At 52.4% G+C, this 15,072-nt stretch overlaps 4 protein-coding genes across 4 annotated transcripts; 2 read left to right on the forward strand and 2 right to left on the reverse strand.

Annotated features, from left to right (window-relative positions):
- Nucleotides 1-524: 524 nt before the first annotated feature.
- J4E84_009109 (uncharacterized protein) lies at nt 525-2,406 on the forward strand (the record flags this gene model as incomplete). The annotated part of the gene is made up of 4 exons (XM_049391674.1): nt 525-778; nt 836-903; nt 958-1,972; nt 2,022-2,406. The coding sequence occupies 4 exons, from the start codon at nt 525-527 to the stop codon at nt 2,404-2,406; spliced, it is 1,722 nt and encodes a 573-aa protein (XP_049240539.1).
- Nucleotides 2,407-3,749: 1,343 nt separating this feature from the next.
- J4E84_009110 (uncharacterized protein) lies at nt 3,750-4,544 on the forward strand (the record flags this gene model as incomplete). Its single annotated transcript, XM_049391675.1, has 3 exons — nt 3,750-3,917; nt 3,975-4,103; nt 4,164-4,544. 3 exons carry the CDS (start codon nt 3,750-3,752, stop codon nt 4,542-4,544), a joined length of 678 nt encoding a protein of 225 aa, XP_049240540.1.
- A 2,997-nt stretch (nt 4,545-7,541) lies between these two features.
- On the reverse strand, nt 7,542-12,711 carry J4E84_009111 (uncharacterized protein; the record flags this gene model as incomplete). The annotated part of the gene is made up of 6 exons (XM_049391676.1): nt 7,542-8,086; nt 8,139-9,437; nt 9,486-10,647; nt 10,699-10,884; nt 11,428-12,270; nt 12,322-12,711. 6 exons carry the CDS (start codon nt 12,709-12,711, stop codon nt 7,542-7,544), a joined length of 4,425 nt encoding a protein of 1,474 aa, XP_049240541.1.
- Nucleotides 12,712-13,221: 510 nt separating this feature from the next.
- Nucleotides 13,222-15,061, reverse strand: J4E84_009112 (uncharacterized protein; the record flags this gene model as incomplete). The annotated part of the gene is made up of 3 exons (XM_049391677.1): nt 13,222-13,990; nt 14,042-14,429; nt 14,479-15,061. The coding sequence occupies 3 exons, from the start codon at nt 15,059-15,061 to the stop codon at nt 13,222-13,224; spliced, it is 1,740 nt and encodes a 579-aa protein (XP_049240542.1).
- Nucleotides 15,062-15,072: the final 11 nt, after the last annotated feature.

The following is a 15,072-nucleotide window of genomic DNA, read 5'->3' on the forward strand; positions in this document are numbered from 1 at the left end:
TGTCCCGTGCTGAGCAGTGAGGCCTCCGGTGTGTGCAAGCGCCTAGCTCTCAAGCCCACGCCCTGGTCGTCGGCCCTAACCTGGCCCAGCAGCGGGCTACCCCAGCAACCACGGCATGCTCAAATCCAGTGCGTGACCGGGCTCCGCTTCTCTCTTCTCTACCCTTCTCGTCCCCAAGAAGGCCCAATCCCCTCTTAAGTTGGCTGAGCGGATCTTGGACGACGGTTATCGCCAGTATCACTACGGCAAGAGCTACCTCGTTCACCATCCACCTGCCGACCCTCTCCCGGACCCTCTCAGCCTCAGCCTCGCCCATGTCCGGAGCCCGCCCGTAGCATCTCTACCGACATCGACACCATCACCACCAGCATCTTCAGAGATTGGAATTAGCTTTCCTGTCTTGTATGCTTATCGCCAGTATTGCATCCTCCCGTCCGACCTCACTTCAGTCCCGACGTGCAAACGCTCGCTCCGCCCGTTGCCCGGTACGACAATAACCACGACCAACACGAAACCAATCCGCCATGGAGATGTCTTCGCCGCTCGCCGCCATGCACCCGCCGCCCATCCCCGGCCCCTGGGGATACCGCCGTGACCTGCCGCAGTCGAAGCCGCTGTTCGGAGGAGCACACAGCCTGGGCCCCAAGAGCTTCAACTTCCGCGACCTCAGCATGAAGAAGAGTGGGGGGGACTACTTCACCCTGCAGCCCATGCGAGGCTCGTCACCCACCACCAGCCTGGCCGCTGACATGTCGAGCAACCTGCACATGGACCAGAGGTACAATCCCTCCTTTGTCTCTTTGATATTGGCAGCACACTAACGCGCTTGTTTCAGCCCCCAGCTCGCCACGCCGCGTCGGTCGCTCTTCACGTCGAATCTCTTTCACCAGATCGACACCCGGGGTAAGTGGCTGCGCACTCCAAACTGGAAGTACAAGGGCTAACAGGTCCAAACAGAAACCACGACCCCACTGGCTCGATGGGAAGGCGTTACGACTCCGCCAATTCCCTCGTCCTCGCCCGGCTTTGCACCAGACTCCATGGACATCTCGCCTCTCCCCCACAAGGCGCCCTTCAGCTTCATCAACGACCGCTGCCTGCCCCTACCCTCTCCCTCCCCAGAGGTGACCCCCGGCTCCGACAGCGACATGCTCACCCCATGTGATGAGCTACCCACCCCACCCACATACTCTACGCCCTCGCTCGAGGTTCCCCGACCCGTGTCAGCCGCCGACCGCCGAAAGTCCAATCTTCTCAGGCCCTCTCTTGCGCGCCACAAGAACTACTCCACTAACACTGTGTCGTTCAAGGACCAAGACAAGCCATCGAGCACTCCGCTGCCCGCCTTCCAGTTTGGCTGCGGTGACTTCACCCGGAACTCGTCTTCACTCAGCTTGGACGAGTGCTTCACTGCTTCGCCTCCCCAAGAACGTCGTCCTACTTCCAACGGCTCTCTCTTCGCTTCAAAACCCAAGCCTTTCTCTCTCAACTCTACTGCCGCCCGTGCCAATGGTTCCCCCCTTGCCGCCGTCAGAAAACCCGCCGGTCCTCCTTCTCGTCGTCCCAGCAAGTTCCGCAGATCGTTAAGCATGTTCGAAAGCCCCGGTGAAGTAATGAATGCCAAGCAAGAACAGGATGATTATCAGCCCAGTGGGCTCCAGTCTGTGATGGATGTCGATGATGCCAACACTCTCAAGCTTCCCCACTTCACCACTACCGAGCCAGAGAGTCTCCCTCGCATCACCCACGAGACATTGGTAGAAGTGCTGGATGGTGCTTATGATCACTTGTATGACAACAAGGTCGTCATTGACTGCCGCTTCGAGTACGAATACAATGGTGGACACATTGAAGGTGCATTGAACTTCTGTGACAAGGAGAAGCTTGCCGAGCGTCTCTTCCAGGCCCCATCTAGCGAGAACACTTTGTTGGTCCTTCACTGCGAGTACTCTGCGCATCGTGCTCCTCTAATGTAAGTTCATCCCATCTTTCGGCTTTGGTCCATTCACTAACAACACCAGGGCCAAGTTTGTTCGCTCGCAAGATCGCAAGGAGAACGCGCATCAATATCCTCATCTGTCATTCCCTGAAGTGTACATCCTCGACGGCGGATACAGCTCCTTCTACCATTCACACGCCACTCGCTGCTACCCCCAAAACTACCTTCGCATGGATGCCAAAGAGCATGAACAGTCATGTGAACGTGGCCTCAACAAGCTCAAGTTCAAGTCGCGTGCCAAGCTCAACCGTGCTACCACCTTCACCTTCGGACAGCACTGCCAGATGGAAGACAGCCCTACAGCCATGGGCCGGTCAAGATCTGGAAACAATATCTTTGCCCTTGGCAATGACTCCCTGGACGTCGGACGTGTCACGGCCGCTTCCCGTCGCATGGCTTCTTATTAAGCCTGCACAACGAACAACCAACACTATAACGAAACTAAACTAACTCATGGCGGATTGATTCACGGCGTTATGGATGATTGCTGCATGGCATTGGATCCCCACAGCATTGGCGTTTGTTCCTTTTCCATTCCGGGGCGTTCGAGCGATTTCATTTGGCTTGCATCACTCTCGGAATCTTTGCACAGCGGCAACAGTCTGCATCTGATCTTTGGGGTGTCTCCCCGTTTCTTTTCTATACCCCTTGTCGCGGAGCTGTGGGCCCGGACAAAAGTTCACATTTCTTGATAGGGAACGCTGGATACCCATCTTGTCTACGGCGAGCGTTGAGCAGTCCAAAGAAGGCTGCCTCGCGAGCTTCTTCATTTCCTTTGTTACTATTACCCATCCTCAGACGGATCTCTCCTGGCCTTGCAGCGCTGAAACATTGCCTGCACATGTTCTTCAGAACAAGTATCTAAGAATCATCACGAAACCAAGTACACAAACAGGTCTACGTGCCTCCAGAGCATTAATCACCTACACGGCATCTACTGCCCTTTCCTTAATACAATTCATTTGGTATCATTCTCTACATCACACAGACTGAACTTCTTGGCTTCTCTTGTATCACCCTTCGCGCGACTCTTTCATGTATCTATTTGCCTTTACCTACTTCTATCCTCTGGTTCGTGTACATCTACAGAGAGGAACATGAGGAGGTAATGGGCTGTACATATCTGTAATGCGGATGGACGAAGGATGGCTTGAGGATGTCCTGCAGTCGACCAAGCTAGAAACAACAACGAAATCTCATCAGATTGCTCCACCTGTACCATTATCCTGATGAAGAAACCACGATGTATCATCAAACTAATGCATGCACGGTTTATATGTTGAGCCAGACACTAGCAGTGGTTCATATTGAAATACAGCGGTAGCGACGGCCGTTGATAGCTGCACCCTTAGCCCCTACCAAGGCGTCATACATGTGTAGCCTGCTTTTCCTGAGGTGTCAAGACGCGTCGGAACCAAACTGGGACGCGTCGGCGCTAGTGGTAAGCGATCCCCGCATCGCGCATCCCTGCCCCACCAAACATCTGCAATCTGCATGCACGCTCGCTGCAAGCCAACACACGCATGCATCCGGCCCGAGACATACTTCAGATCTCTGTCTTGCATCCCGCTGCTCTTCGGGTGCCTGCCGATTGCTCACCTTCGATCTCATCACCCCGCCTTACCTCGATCTCGGTGCCGCCACGATACACGCGCGCGTGAGACACGGCAGACACGCGACTTACGTACCTGACCGATACGACCGTTGGCTTTCGAGAAAAGCAAAGGGCGCATTTGTGTGGAACGGTACAATGGACATCGACGACCTTCTCGCGGAGGTCGCGGTCGATTCGACGCCAAGAGAGACACGCGATCTGCAGGAATTGACGAGGTGCTGGGTCGCGGAGAGGGTTGCGCCGGAGATATTACCGTGGCCTGAGGAGCTCATGGAGAGGGTATTGGAGCGGATTAGGAGACAGGTGAGCGCGCGGAAGACTGCAGCTTGCGCAACGCAAGGTAGCTAATGACGCAGCCAGATTGAACTTGTCGAAGACCAGACGGGCGACATGAACCCGAAGACGAATTTCAAGCTCATAATTATACAGACGGAGCTTGAGCGGTTCAAGTTCTTGGTCAGAAGTTTTCTAAGGGCGAGGATAAAAAAGGTAGAGCGCTGTGTTACCCTACTGCCAATCTGTACGGCGATACTAACAGCACGTTTGTAGATTGACGCACACCCACTACACATCCAATCGCTACATACGTCCTCTCTCGAAACGCCCTCTCCGCTCCTATCCCCATCCGAACACCAATACCTGACGTCGCATCAAGCGCTCCTCTCCTCACACTACACGTCTTCGTTCCTCTCGCAGTTCCCGGCATCGCTACAACGGCTCGATGATACCACGGGTGGCATAAGCATGATTGATAAGCCGGATGAGGACAAAGCGGTCTTCGTCAGGGCGTTGCGTGATGTAGGAGAGATATTCGTGGAAGGAACAGATCGGCGGTTTGAGATGAAGAGGGGCGATGTCTGGGTCGTGAGGTGGAGTGCGGTGAGGGCTTGGTGTGTGGGGTGTGGTACGGGAGATGTTGAGTTGATATGAGGCAGAAGTAGGGTCATACCGCGAGCGAGAAGAGAATAATCTAAAGTGGTATCGCGCCAGCCGGGCGATTCCAGATTTCACAAGGAGATCGCGTCAAGGACGACGTGAGGAAGCTCTGAGCGTGAGCGTACTCCAGACGAGTCCGATACAGTGAAAGCCAGAGACGCAAATCTACTCTCAAAGACAGAACCTAGCACGAGCAATCTGCATCGCCCACGCTTCCTCAATCCACTTGACAAGGGAATTATTGGGTAATATGACCTGCGAAAGGTAGTTCTTTTGGATAGTCTCGGGCCACAATGATGATTGTCACCTCCATATGATTGTCACCTCCATGCAATATCTTTATCTTCCTGCAACGTTCCCTACACAATGATAGTTCAACATATGATCTGACACACAATTCAAACGTCCATCGCTTCCAGTACTTCCGCAATGGTTCCAAGCGACAGAACGACATGCGCGAGTTAACATCCATTTTGGGGTCAGACGGTCAACATAGGCACATGGTCTACTGCACTCGAAGTTTTGAGAAGAACAGGCGACTTCGACGATGCACGATGGTAGTTCAGATGACCAGAGACAGAAACAACACATCACCGTTGTTGAGAGTATGTTTCGGTGGTCGTGCTACATTCTTCTTCTCCTTCTCCACATGAGGTGTACCGCCTTCGGTTTTGGTAATGATTTGTAAATGTGAGCTGAGTTAAAGAGTTGTAAGGGCGCAACGAATCTTTATATAAACACCCGGTGACGCTAGTCGCAGACATTTTGGTTGCGAGATCGGCATTTGGAGGTATATATGTAGGATATGTATACAGTGAGAGCACATGGTTGAGTCTTGTACGAAATTTGGACGACAGAACAGCATGGCAACTACGTAGGCCGATTTTGAGACGCACGAAGACAACAGGCGATATCGAATTATCCCACGGGTATTTTGTTTTTGGTAGGGACGTCTCTCTCTCTCTCTCTCTCTTCTCCACATGGACTTCCTTCAGCTGGCTTTTGTTGGTAAATAGAAAGATGTTTGGTATTGGAGAACAGTAAGCAGAGAAGAACGAGGGTTTATATAGAAGTTTCGAGAGGCTAGTCGCACGCGTAATTCAGCTACCTTTGAGACTTCGAAGACATGCGGCAGTCCAAGGGTCTTGCAGCGTGGCAAGGCCATGTAATAAGCTGGGGGTGTTTTTGGGAGCGGTTTTGCGAAGTGAATGGGGAGCCTTTCTTCATGCCATTGAGCTTGTATCTTTTACTTGGATAATTTAGCACTTCTGGTACGTAAGCTATAGAGTAAAATCTGCGCGTAAAGGAGCGATGGGTGGATTCTGTCCTAAAGTTCTGATGATTGTAGAGTACGAAATAATCATTTGGATTTGTTCATGAGATAAAATATTGGTTCAACGGCGACTTCTCATGTCTTGAATCCGTTCCGGTTTTGATACTGTCTTCGCAAATATGCTTTTGTGGAGTAACACTCTGAATCTAGAGGCGGACGAACATAAGGCCTTGTAAACGAGTTTTGGAGATTGGCGAAGCTGATAGTGAGGAAGTAAGGGAAGTAGAATTGTTGTAGCCAGGTACTTAAATACCCCTTACTCCCAGATTATGATATGGTGCGCAAGATTCTTATAACATCCCGTGTACTTTAGGATACACATGGATATATCCTAGTTAGACTTTGATCATACAGTGCGGGTGTATACTCAAGCAGAGAGGCATCTAGATTGCGCCACACAAACATGGGCCGAACCAAAGAACTTTTGGAGAAGGGAAAGAAAGACCTTGACCGGTCATCATCTGTGATTTGGTGATTTTTGAATATTGCAGAGTTGCGCAATTGTAGAAGAGAAGACCAGAGACGACGGACAGATCTTTATTTATACTGCCAACACCTCTAACCGAGAAACATAGCGCACCGACGAACATGTTACGATGCCGCTGTTCGCGTCAACGCCTTTCATCGGACATAAACGGTCTTTTTGGCAATTTCAGAGTCCTCACGACGACTACGCGCGAGGTTTTCAGCCCCAGAGAAGCGTTCAAACCAACATGTTTCTATGGAAAAGCGATTTTGTTCCACACAGAGCGAATAATCTCATTGGTCTGTTAGTCCTGTGTTTTGATAGCTTGCAAAGTAAGAAGAATAAGATACAGATGGTAGTCGTTAAGAGAGCGAGCTTTATACTCCCCAAGACCGGCCTCAACACATGAGTATGGTATGTGTTGTCTTTGGTGCAGTCTCGTACCGCACATGTTAAAAGCTCGTTCCCACATTTGTGCCACCCGAGAGGTCTCTCTCATCGATGACATCAATCTGGTTTTTGTAGCATCTGCAGTCACCAGCGCAAACATGAGATACCCGTCAAAGTCTTTTGAAGGCCGGACAGGCAACACCATACAACGTGGCGTCGTGGATTTTGGTAGCCGTCTTTACGGAGATATGAAGGAAGGAAGGTATCGACCACTCCGCAGACTTTATATCGACAGTGCACGAGCGCAAGAGCGCAAGACAGGTCATGACACCTCTTTCAGTGTTTTCTGGTCTCCACATCGGCGATACATGGCAATCTCGTACCTCGTTTTGTGGACTTTGCACAAGTGGACATATATAGGGTGCTTTGGGTTTTGGTTCTCAGGGAAAACACATGTTGATGAAAATATTCGGTTTGTAGAAAACGTCAAAAAAGTAGAATTAGTAGAGAGTGGAGGAAGGGAAGAGAGATGCGGCTTTTATATAGCCTGCAGTAGCACGTGCATAGTCGGGCTCTCAGTGTGAGTTCTCGCAAGAGCATCGTTCGCACATGAGACGAAGTCTTGCTATGGAGATGAGTGCATGCGTTTCATTTCGGCGAATCTGTCAACACCACATTGAAGTCCGCATATCTGCATTCCGCACGGCATAACTGTACGCACCAAACACATCATTGAGAACAACAACTTCCATTGCGCATTGTAACGCTTCTACACCACCAAACTCTACCCAACGCTCTATATTCAAACAACAGTACTATACCCTCCACCATACCCTCTCCGTCCCTTCCACCTAACATACCACTTCCTCCCCTCGTCCGCCCAAAATACACAACTCGCCACCGCAACAAGATGCGCGAGGTCGCCCAAACCCAGGGCCTCGGTCTGGAAAACGCTTTGCAGCGGTGGAAAGTAAATAACAGCCAGCTGTCCAAGCAAACTGCCCGCGACGGCGTAATTAAACATCTTGTTGTCGAAGACACCAATCTCGCCTGCAAGAACGGATTTGCTGGAGGAGCGGCACGTTAGTGCGTTGAACATGTCGAAGAGGACGAAGCAGGTAAAGGTCATGGTTGTGTCGCGGGCGGTGACGAGGTTGTCGGTGGACATCTCGAGGTAGTAGGTTGTGAGGGTGCCGAGCATGATGATGGTGGCGGATTGGAGGACGCGTTGGATGAGGGGGCGGGTTAGGACGCGGGCGTGGCGTGGGCGAGGGGGTAGCGCCATGACGGCTGGGTCGACGGGTTCTACACCGAGGGACTGTGCTGGTGGACCGTCCATAAGGATATCTGGAGGTGATTGTTAGTAGATGTCAATGAGAACGGGATTAGAGAAACTCACTGATCCACAGAATCTGCATGGCATTGAGCGGATTCTGGAAGCCGAGGAATGTGCTAAGGAGTACCAAGCTCAGTGCTGCCGCGCTGGTGCTGAGTTGGAAGGTGAGGAAGTTTTGGATGTTGTAAAAGATGCCCTTGCCCTCTTCGATCGCATTGAGAATGGTCGCAAAGTTGTCATCTGTCAGAATCATGTCTGCGGCCTCTTTGGCGACATCCGTGCCCAGTCGACCCATGGAGATACCGATATCTGCTTTCTTGAGTGCAGGCGCGTCGTTGACACCATCACCAGTCATTGCCACAACATCGCCTCGTGATTGTAGTGCCCGGACAATCTTCATCTTGTGCTCAGGACTAGTTCGCGCAAAGATCGAGGTTGTCGCAATAGCCTGTGCAAGCTCTTCCTCGCTCATGTGATCCAATTCGTCACCACGAATGACTGAGCGTCCAAGTGCTGAGTTTGGCATAATTGGCATACCCAGACTCTTGCCGATGGCGACTGCTGTGGTCTCTGCATCTCCTGTAATCATGATAACCTTGACTTTGCCGGCCATGAGTCTCCGAATGGCTCTCTCTACACCCTTACGCGGTGGATCGTTCATGCCAACCAAGCCAGCGAACGCAAGACCACGGTATTGTTCATCGTCACCAAGTGCCGAGCTGGTGGATGGTGCAGGTGAGGCTGTACCACTGGCATTCCTCTTTTTCCCTTTGGATGCACCACTTGCGAAGCCGAGCACGCGTAAGCCTTCTTGCGCCATTGCATCGGCGGCCTTCATCGCTTCCTGCTTGCGTGCCTGGTCCAGTGCAACCTCTTTCCCTTGTGCCGTGACATACGTATCACAGCGGTCCAGAACCCGTTCCAGTGCGCCTTTGATGTATGCGTGCTCAGATCCAGGGGTGAGGTTGCCAGAATTACCGCCAACGACGACCCCCATCCACTTCCTCTCTGAGCTGAACGGTGTCTCGAACTTGCGTTCGCCGAGTCTTTCCCGGATATCGTCTTCCCCAAAAGCATCCATCAGGTCTAAGAGCGCGACATCGGTAGGTTGACCGACCCATCGGCTCTTGGCAGCTGTATTGTCGTCACCTCCTAGAGTCGAAGAAAGAACCGCTGCCGTGGACGCGGAGGCTGCCTGGTCGCTCAACAAGCGGGCATTGTTGACAATGTTGCCAATTCGTAGTATGTTGCGGGTCGGCGAATCGAGGTCCGTGGAGTCGTGCTTCGTCTTTACGTCAATCGGTGCTGCTTCGTCAAAGTGCCATATCTTCGTAACGGTCATATGGTTCGTGGTCAACGTGCCTGGTCCAAGTCAGCAAATGCCACATGCGTGAAGAATGGTTGACTCACCCGTCTTGTCAGTACACACGACGTTGACAGAAGCCAGCGTCTCAACACTAGGTAGCCGTCGAACAATGGCGTCGCGTTTGGACATCCTCAGCACACCCAGCGCAAGCGTGACAGTGACAATAATCGGCAGTCCTTCGGGGATAGCGGCGACAGCGAGTGAGACGGCGATCTGGAAGACCTCAATGAACTTCCAACCGCGCCACAGCCCTACCAGACCAATTAAGGCAATGACTCCAAAAGACATGTAACTCAGGTCTTTGCCCAGACGGTCCATGGAAAGTTGTAGAGGCGTCCGCGGGCTTTCGATCTGCTGTAGAGATGCAGAAATGGCACCAAACTCCGTGTTGCCTCCTGTACCGACGACGATTCCTTGTCCGTAACCCGATCTAACCAATGTACCCATGAAAGCAATGTTCTTCTGATCGTTCAGTCGTATATCAGCGCCGACCGTTCCTGCGGCTTCGGACGCGTAGAAAGGTGAAGATGGTCGTTGTAAGCCCGGTGGGGGTGTGATGGTGTCTGGCGACTTGGAGACAGGCTCATTCTCTCCGGTGAGGTTCGACTCGTCGATGCTGAGGTCTGCGGCGTGCGTGATACGAATGTCGGCGGGTATACGGTCTCCAGTGTGGAAAAGGACGAGGTCGCCAGGTACCAATAGTGTCGCAGATATGGTAGTCGACTTCCGCTCCGCAGCTGACAGGGCCGAAGTGGTGTCCTTCAGATTCTCCAACTCAACGTCGTCAGTTGCCGTACCATTCGGTATGCGACCGTTCCGTGGTTGCTCGACCCCAGCGCGAATGATGTGTGCCGAATGCGGAACCAGCTGGTTCAGCGCCTCAATTGACTTCTCCGAGCGGTATTCCTGCACGAAGCCCACTGTCACCACGATGGTCACAGCCACTGCAATGCTCACAGCATCATCTAAGTTGCCCAGTATGAGGGAGACAGCAGCGGACCCGAGCAGCAGCAAGATCAGCGTCTCCTTGAATTGCTTGAGGAAGCGAAGCCAGAGCGGTTCGGGCTCTTCGTGGGGGAGTTCGTTGAGGCCGTGGGTGTGGATGCGCGCCGAGGCGTCCGAAGCAGAGAGGCCATGTGTAATCGACGTCGAGAGCTTGTGGGCCGTGTCCTGAGCCGAGAGGAGGGAATGGGCAGATGTTATTGACTATTCACACGTGTCAGCGGCGTCTCCAAAACTCCGGAGCGCATGGCGTACTGAGGGCGTGGTGCTGCGCTTGATGGCTTCTGGCGGCTGCAGCATGGGCGAAGAGGGCCGCGAAGACTTGGAGGGCAGGCCCGCGGCATTGTAGAGGGGCAATGAGGACGTGGATGCTTTTGACATGTTGGCATGGCCAGGAGTCGACTGTTGCGCCGCCGTCCAACGTGGCCTATCCGTCCAGAGCTAGCGTGGGAAAAGATGCGCGTCGCCGTGGATTATCGCATTGGTGCTAGTAGTAATAATGCGGCTTTGATTGGCGAGCGGGACGAGACAAGGAAATGGCGAGTCGACTGCGGGTTGTCGTTGGGGATGGTGTTGCTCAATGTCGATGGTGCACCAAAACGTCAAAGCACCGGTACTCTCGAGCAGGGGTCTCCATCGAGCGTCTGGTCACCACTTTCACACCAACTACTGTTTGACTTCACAGCACTAGACCCATCTGACGACGTGGTCTGTTTTGAAACACTCAATGTAACCTCTATTTGTAGCTTAGGGTTGTGTTGCCTACCATGTGTCGGCTTCTCGCAGCGTCGAGTGACGCCTTGGCAGGTACGTGTCCGCCGCACGACCAAGTGATGGCGCGACTTTTCGTAGCTCTGCGTGTGATGTCATGCACCAGCCTCTCTCAAACTCTACAGCTGTGGCTGAAGTCCGCGCAATTTCCTCATCGTCATCTTGTAGAACTTGGATTTACTTTGATTAAACGCTACTTGAGTAATAATATACCTTCCCCTCGAACAACCGCCGAGCAGTCCGCGAGACAACGCACCTATCGACAAAAGCAAACGACTCCGAGCTGGTTGCCAGAACATCAACCCTGATCGACCCGCTCGAATGCGAAAGACAGACTCTCCTTTGGCTCGGTAGAAGATCCGAAGAGCTACCATCAGAGTCTGAGCAGGGACTCGGTGTCCGCTCAGGTGAAGACGACTGCCAGGAGGACTGCACCTTGCTGCCGGATGCAAGTCCGTGGGCTACAGTACCTTCTATGCACACTGCCGACGCCAAGCATGCCGCACCTGTGAGTTGCAAGCTCGGGTGGGGTTTGCCCATACTGAACGCTTGGACATGAACGTCCGGCGTGCCTTCCGGGCCATGGTCACCTGGTTGAGGAGATGAAACGATTGCCAGCTTCGGTGTACCACGGACCTTTGCAGCAGCGTCTATATCAGAAGCAAGACCCATCAAAACGGCGCCAGTACATCGTATTGACTCCATGTCCTTGAGGTAGACGGCCGTGTCCTTGCTCCCCCTCCTCAGGCTTGACGGAAATGTTCGTCCGTCGATTAGGACGAAAGGGTTCGCTGCGTCTATCAACGTCGCCTTGACTGAGAATCGATTGCCGTCTTGTCCTTTCACATGTATAGTATCACATCGTCTCCCCGTAGGAAAGAGAGTTCCGGTCATGCTCCCGGCAGGATCCACAAAGGCCACTTTTACTTCACTTCCGGTTCCCTTGACGCCGGGTATCGCGTAGTCTCCGTCTTCATCAAACGACCCGTCCTCGTCTACTTGAATAGTATCGACGATGACCCGCGAAGTGTTCGTATTGAAGATCCGTACATCGAGCTAAAGAAGAATGAGTATCCTATTCGTCTCAATTACAATATAAGAACTTACCGTCTTCTCTCCGGGACTTGCACGCACTAACCCCTCTTGTAGCGCGAATGGTCCTACACCAGCGCACATGTTTCCACAGTTTCCGCTGAAGTCGACTGCCTCCTGACCCACTGCTACTTGTACAAAAGTGTAATCGATATCAACGCCCATTCGTGATGATGGCGAAACAACTGCAACCTTGGAAGTCGTTGAAGTAGCCCCTCCTACGCCGTCAATCTGTCGAGCGTCTGAGCCTTGAGAGCCCATGGCGGCAAGTAATGGGCCAGCCCACGCTGATTGGGAAGATGGCAAGTCGTGACGATGAATGAAGAGACCTTTTGAAGTACCAGCACGCATCAAAACGGCTGGTAGGCTGTGTCGCACTCTTTTCGGGGCGCTTTCGTGTGCCATTGGGAGTTCAGGTATGCGGATCGGCGAGATGTGTGAGACAGTCGAGGCGTGTGCCTTTTGGAGAATGGATGGTTTGAGAATTGTGCGTAGCATCTATAGAGGATGATGCTACGGTTCAAGGTGGTGAAGTTGATGAAGTTGGTGCTTCGTTTCTAGCTTGAAATGTGTCATCATATCGGGCAATGCACTTCTCTATATATGCCTTCGTTCCAAAAATGTTCGGGTAGAAACGACCAGGAGTACGGGCCGCAGTGTATTCGACGGATAGGCATGAGACTCTTCCCGTTAGTGCGTTAGATGCCGTGGGATCTTGACATGCTGCGGAAAGCCTAGCCGCGGTAAAACCTCGGCTTTCTTCCCGCGGGACTCGATGCCCCACAGAATCCAACGCAGTGACAGGAAGAGCATCTTCTTGTGTGCGCTCGTCTCGTGATGATCCGATGATAATGACAATGACTTTTAATGGTACTTTGGGTGACAGGGAGAGCTTCATGTCGCCATACCCATCTCTTACATGTCCCAATTCATGGCTGGGAATTGATCAAGTTCTGATCCGTTGAAACCGTAAAGGAGGTCATCCACCGAAAATGGTTGCTCACTGAAGGGTTGTTGTTGGTCCTGATACGCCCAGTTACCAGAATTTCCGTAGGGCATGTTCGCCGTCTCCATGGTATTGTACGCCGACGGCGGCACTCCAGGTACAGCCATGTCGGCAGCAGGGTCCATTGAACCTGGCTGCGCTAGATGCGTAGAGTCCTGATCTCGGACAAAACTCTGGATAATGCCATCGATATCGAAGCTTTGTAGGCTTGGTTCGCGATTCATTGCACTGCCCAAAGAAACGTCTGGTGCGCTGCTGTGGTTGTCTTCACCACTGCCGATGTGTATGTCATTCAGCTCGGGTGCAACAACACCCAATCTCTTCATTAGGCTCTGGATAATGGCATTGGCGCGTCGTACAGCCCAATTAGTCTCTTGGTTGTCGCGGAAAACGGCTAAGCAAGTCTCTAGGCTCTTATGAGCTTGTGAGCCGGCACCACGCTTGGCTGCAATACGGGCATGCACAGTGGCAGCAACATAAGTCGCATAGGAAATCAGGTAAGGGGCTCTCCGCACACTGAAAGTTTTGTCGTATGCTCTCAGGAGCTGTACAATAGCATCCGCCGCAGTGGCGCACGCCATAAACGAGTTCACGGAGATGGCGCGTGATGTATTGTAGAGATGCCCATCTGCGACGAAGGGTCGGTGCAAGAGAATCGTGAGAACATGGTACAAGGCGCTAGTGTTGTTTTAGTACATCCGTGGCGTGTGCAGCGTTATAATCACTTACTGTAAGCTTAGAACATGCGGAGGAGGTGTCGCCGCTACTTCCGCTACATCTACCGTGAGGTGTTCGGGCAGAAGCCCACGCCATGTTAACAGCTTTTGATGTATGCTCTCCAACTTGGTGGACAGCTCTGTAGGGCTTACGTCGAAGCTTCTTTCGGTATAGATGGTGCTGAGTATGTCGCTCAGAATAACCGAGAGCTGGCAAAGGTGTCGAAACGTGGAGATACTATATGCCGGCGAACCTAGATAGACGGCGTCTGGTTGCGTGGAATAGGAAAAGGGCGTCCAATGCTCAAGTTCTTCGTAGGTGTCGAGAAATTTGGTGGGTACGAGTGTCTCCGTCATGCTCACTGGGCGACCTTGATAGAGGCTTTGGATCTTGTCGACGACTGCGCTTTTAGTTAGTGTGATGATGAGCGATATGAATATCATACCTACCAAATGCTGCCCAGAAAACGCGACGTCGGATCTCATGGTCCTCATCAGAAAGCTTACGATACCCTGCAAATTCAGGCTTATCAACGTGAAGACCAAGGTCAACGATCATGCGAAACGCCAACCCAGCGTACAGCCAGGCAGCACTGCGCTCATCGCCAAGAGCAAACAACGAGTTGGTCATAACTAGCAACGCTTGAATTGTTGTGATTTCGCTCTTGTCCAAAGCGCCTCCCAGGAGTTCTCTCACTCTTTCACGAAATTGCCAACCAGCAGTGCGGACATCGTCTGCTACACGGCGAACTTCGTGCCGTGGGCTGAACTTACTTGCGCCGAAGTAGATGGCATTCAAGAGAAGTTTGGAGAAGTACGGACCGCCGCATGCCATGTCACGCATAAAGGCTGGGCGATAGGTAGTAAGGAAAGAATGGTGTTGCCGGTTCCAATGTAATGACAATAGATGCATACCAAGCTCAGGTTCGACGCCGTCGAAGTCGAGCTTCTTAAGTCGAAAGTTGACGGTCTCAAGTTGTCTCTGACGAGCAGCTTCAGCAACGAGACCTTTTTCGATCCATTCATCTGACATTTGGGGTCGTG

Source organism: Alternaria hordeiaustralica (genome assembly GCF_023758085.1).
Source record: "Alternaria hordeiaustralica strain BMP 2776 chromosome Unknown scaffold_26, whole genome shotgun sequence".
Classification (NCBI taxonomy): Eukaryota; Fungi; Ascomycota; class Dothideomycetes; order Pleosporales; family Pleosporaceae; genus Alternaria; species Alternaria hordeiaustralica.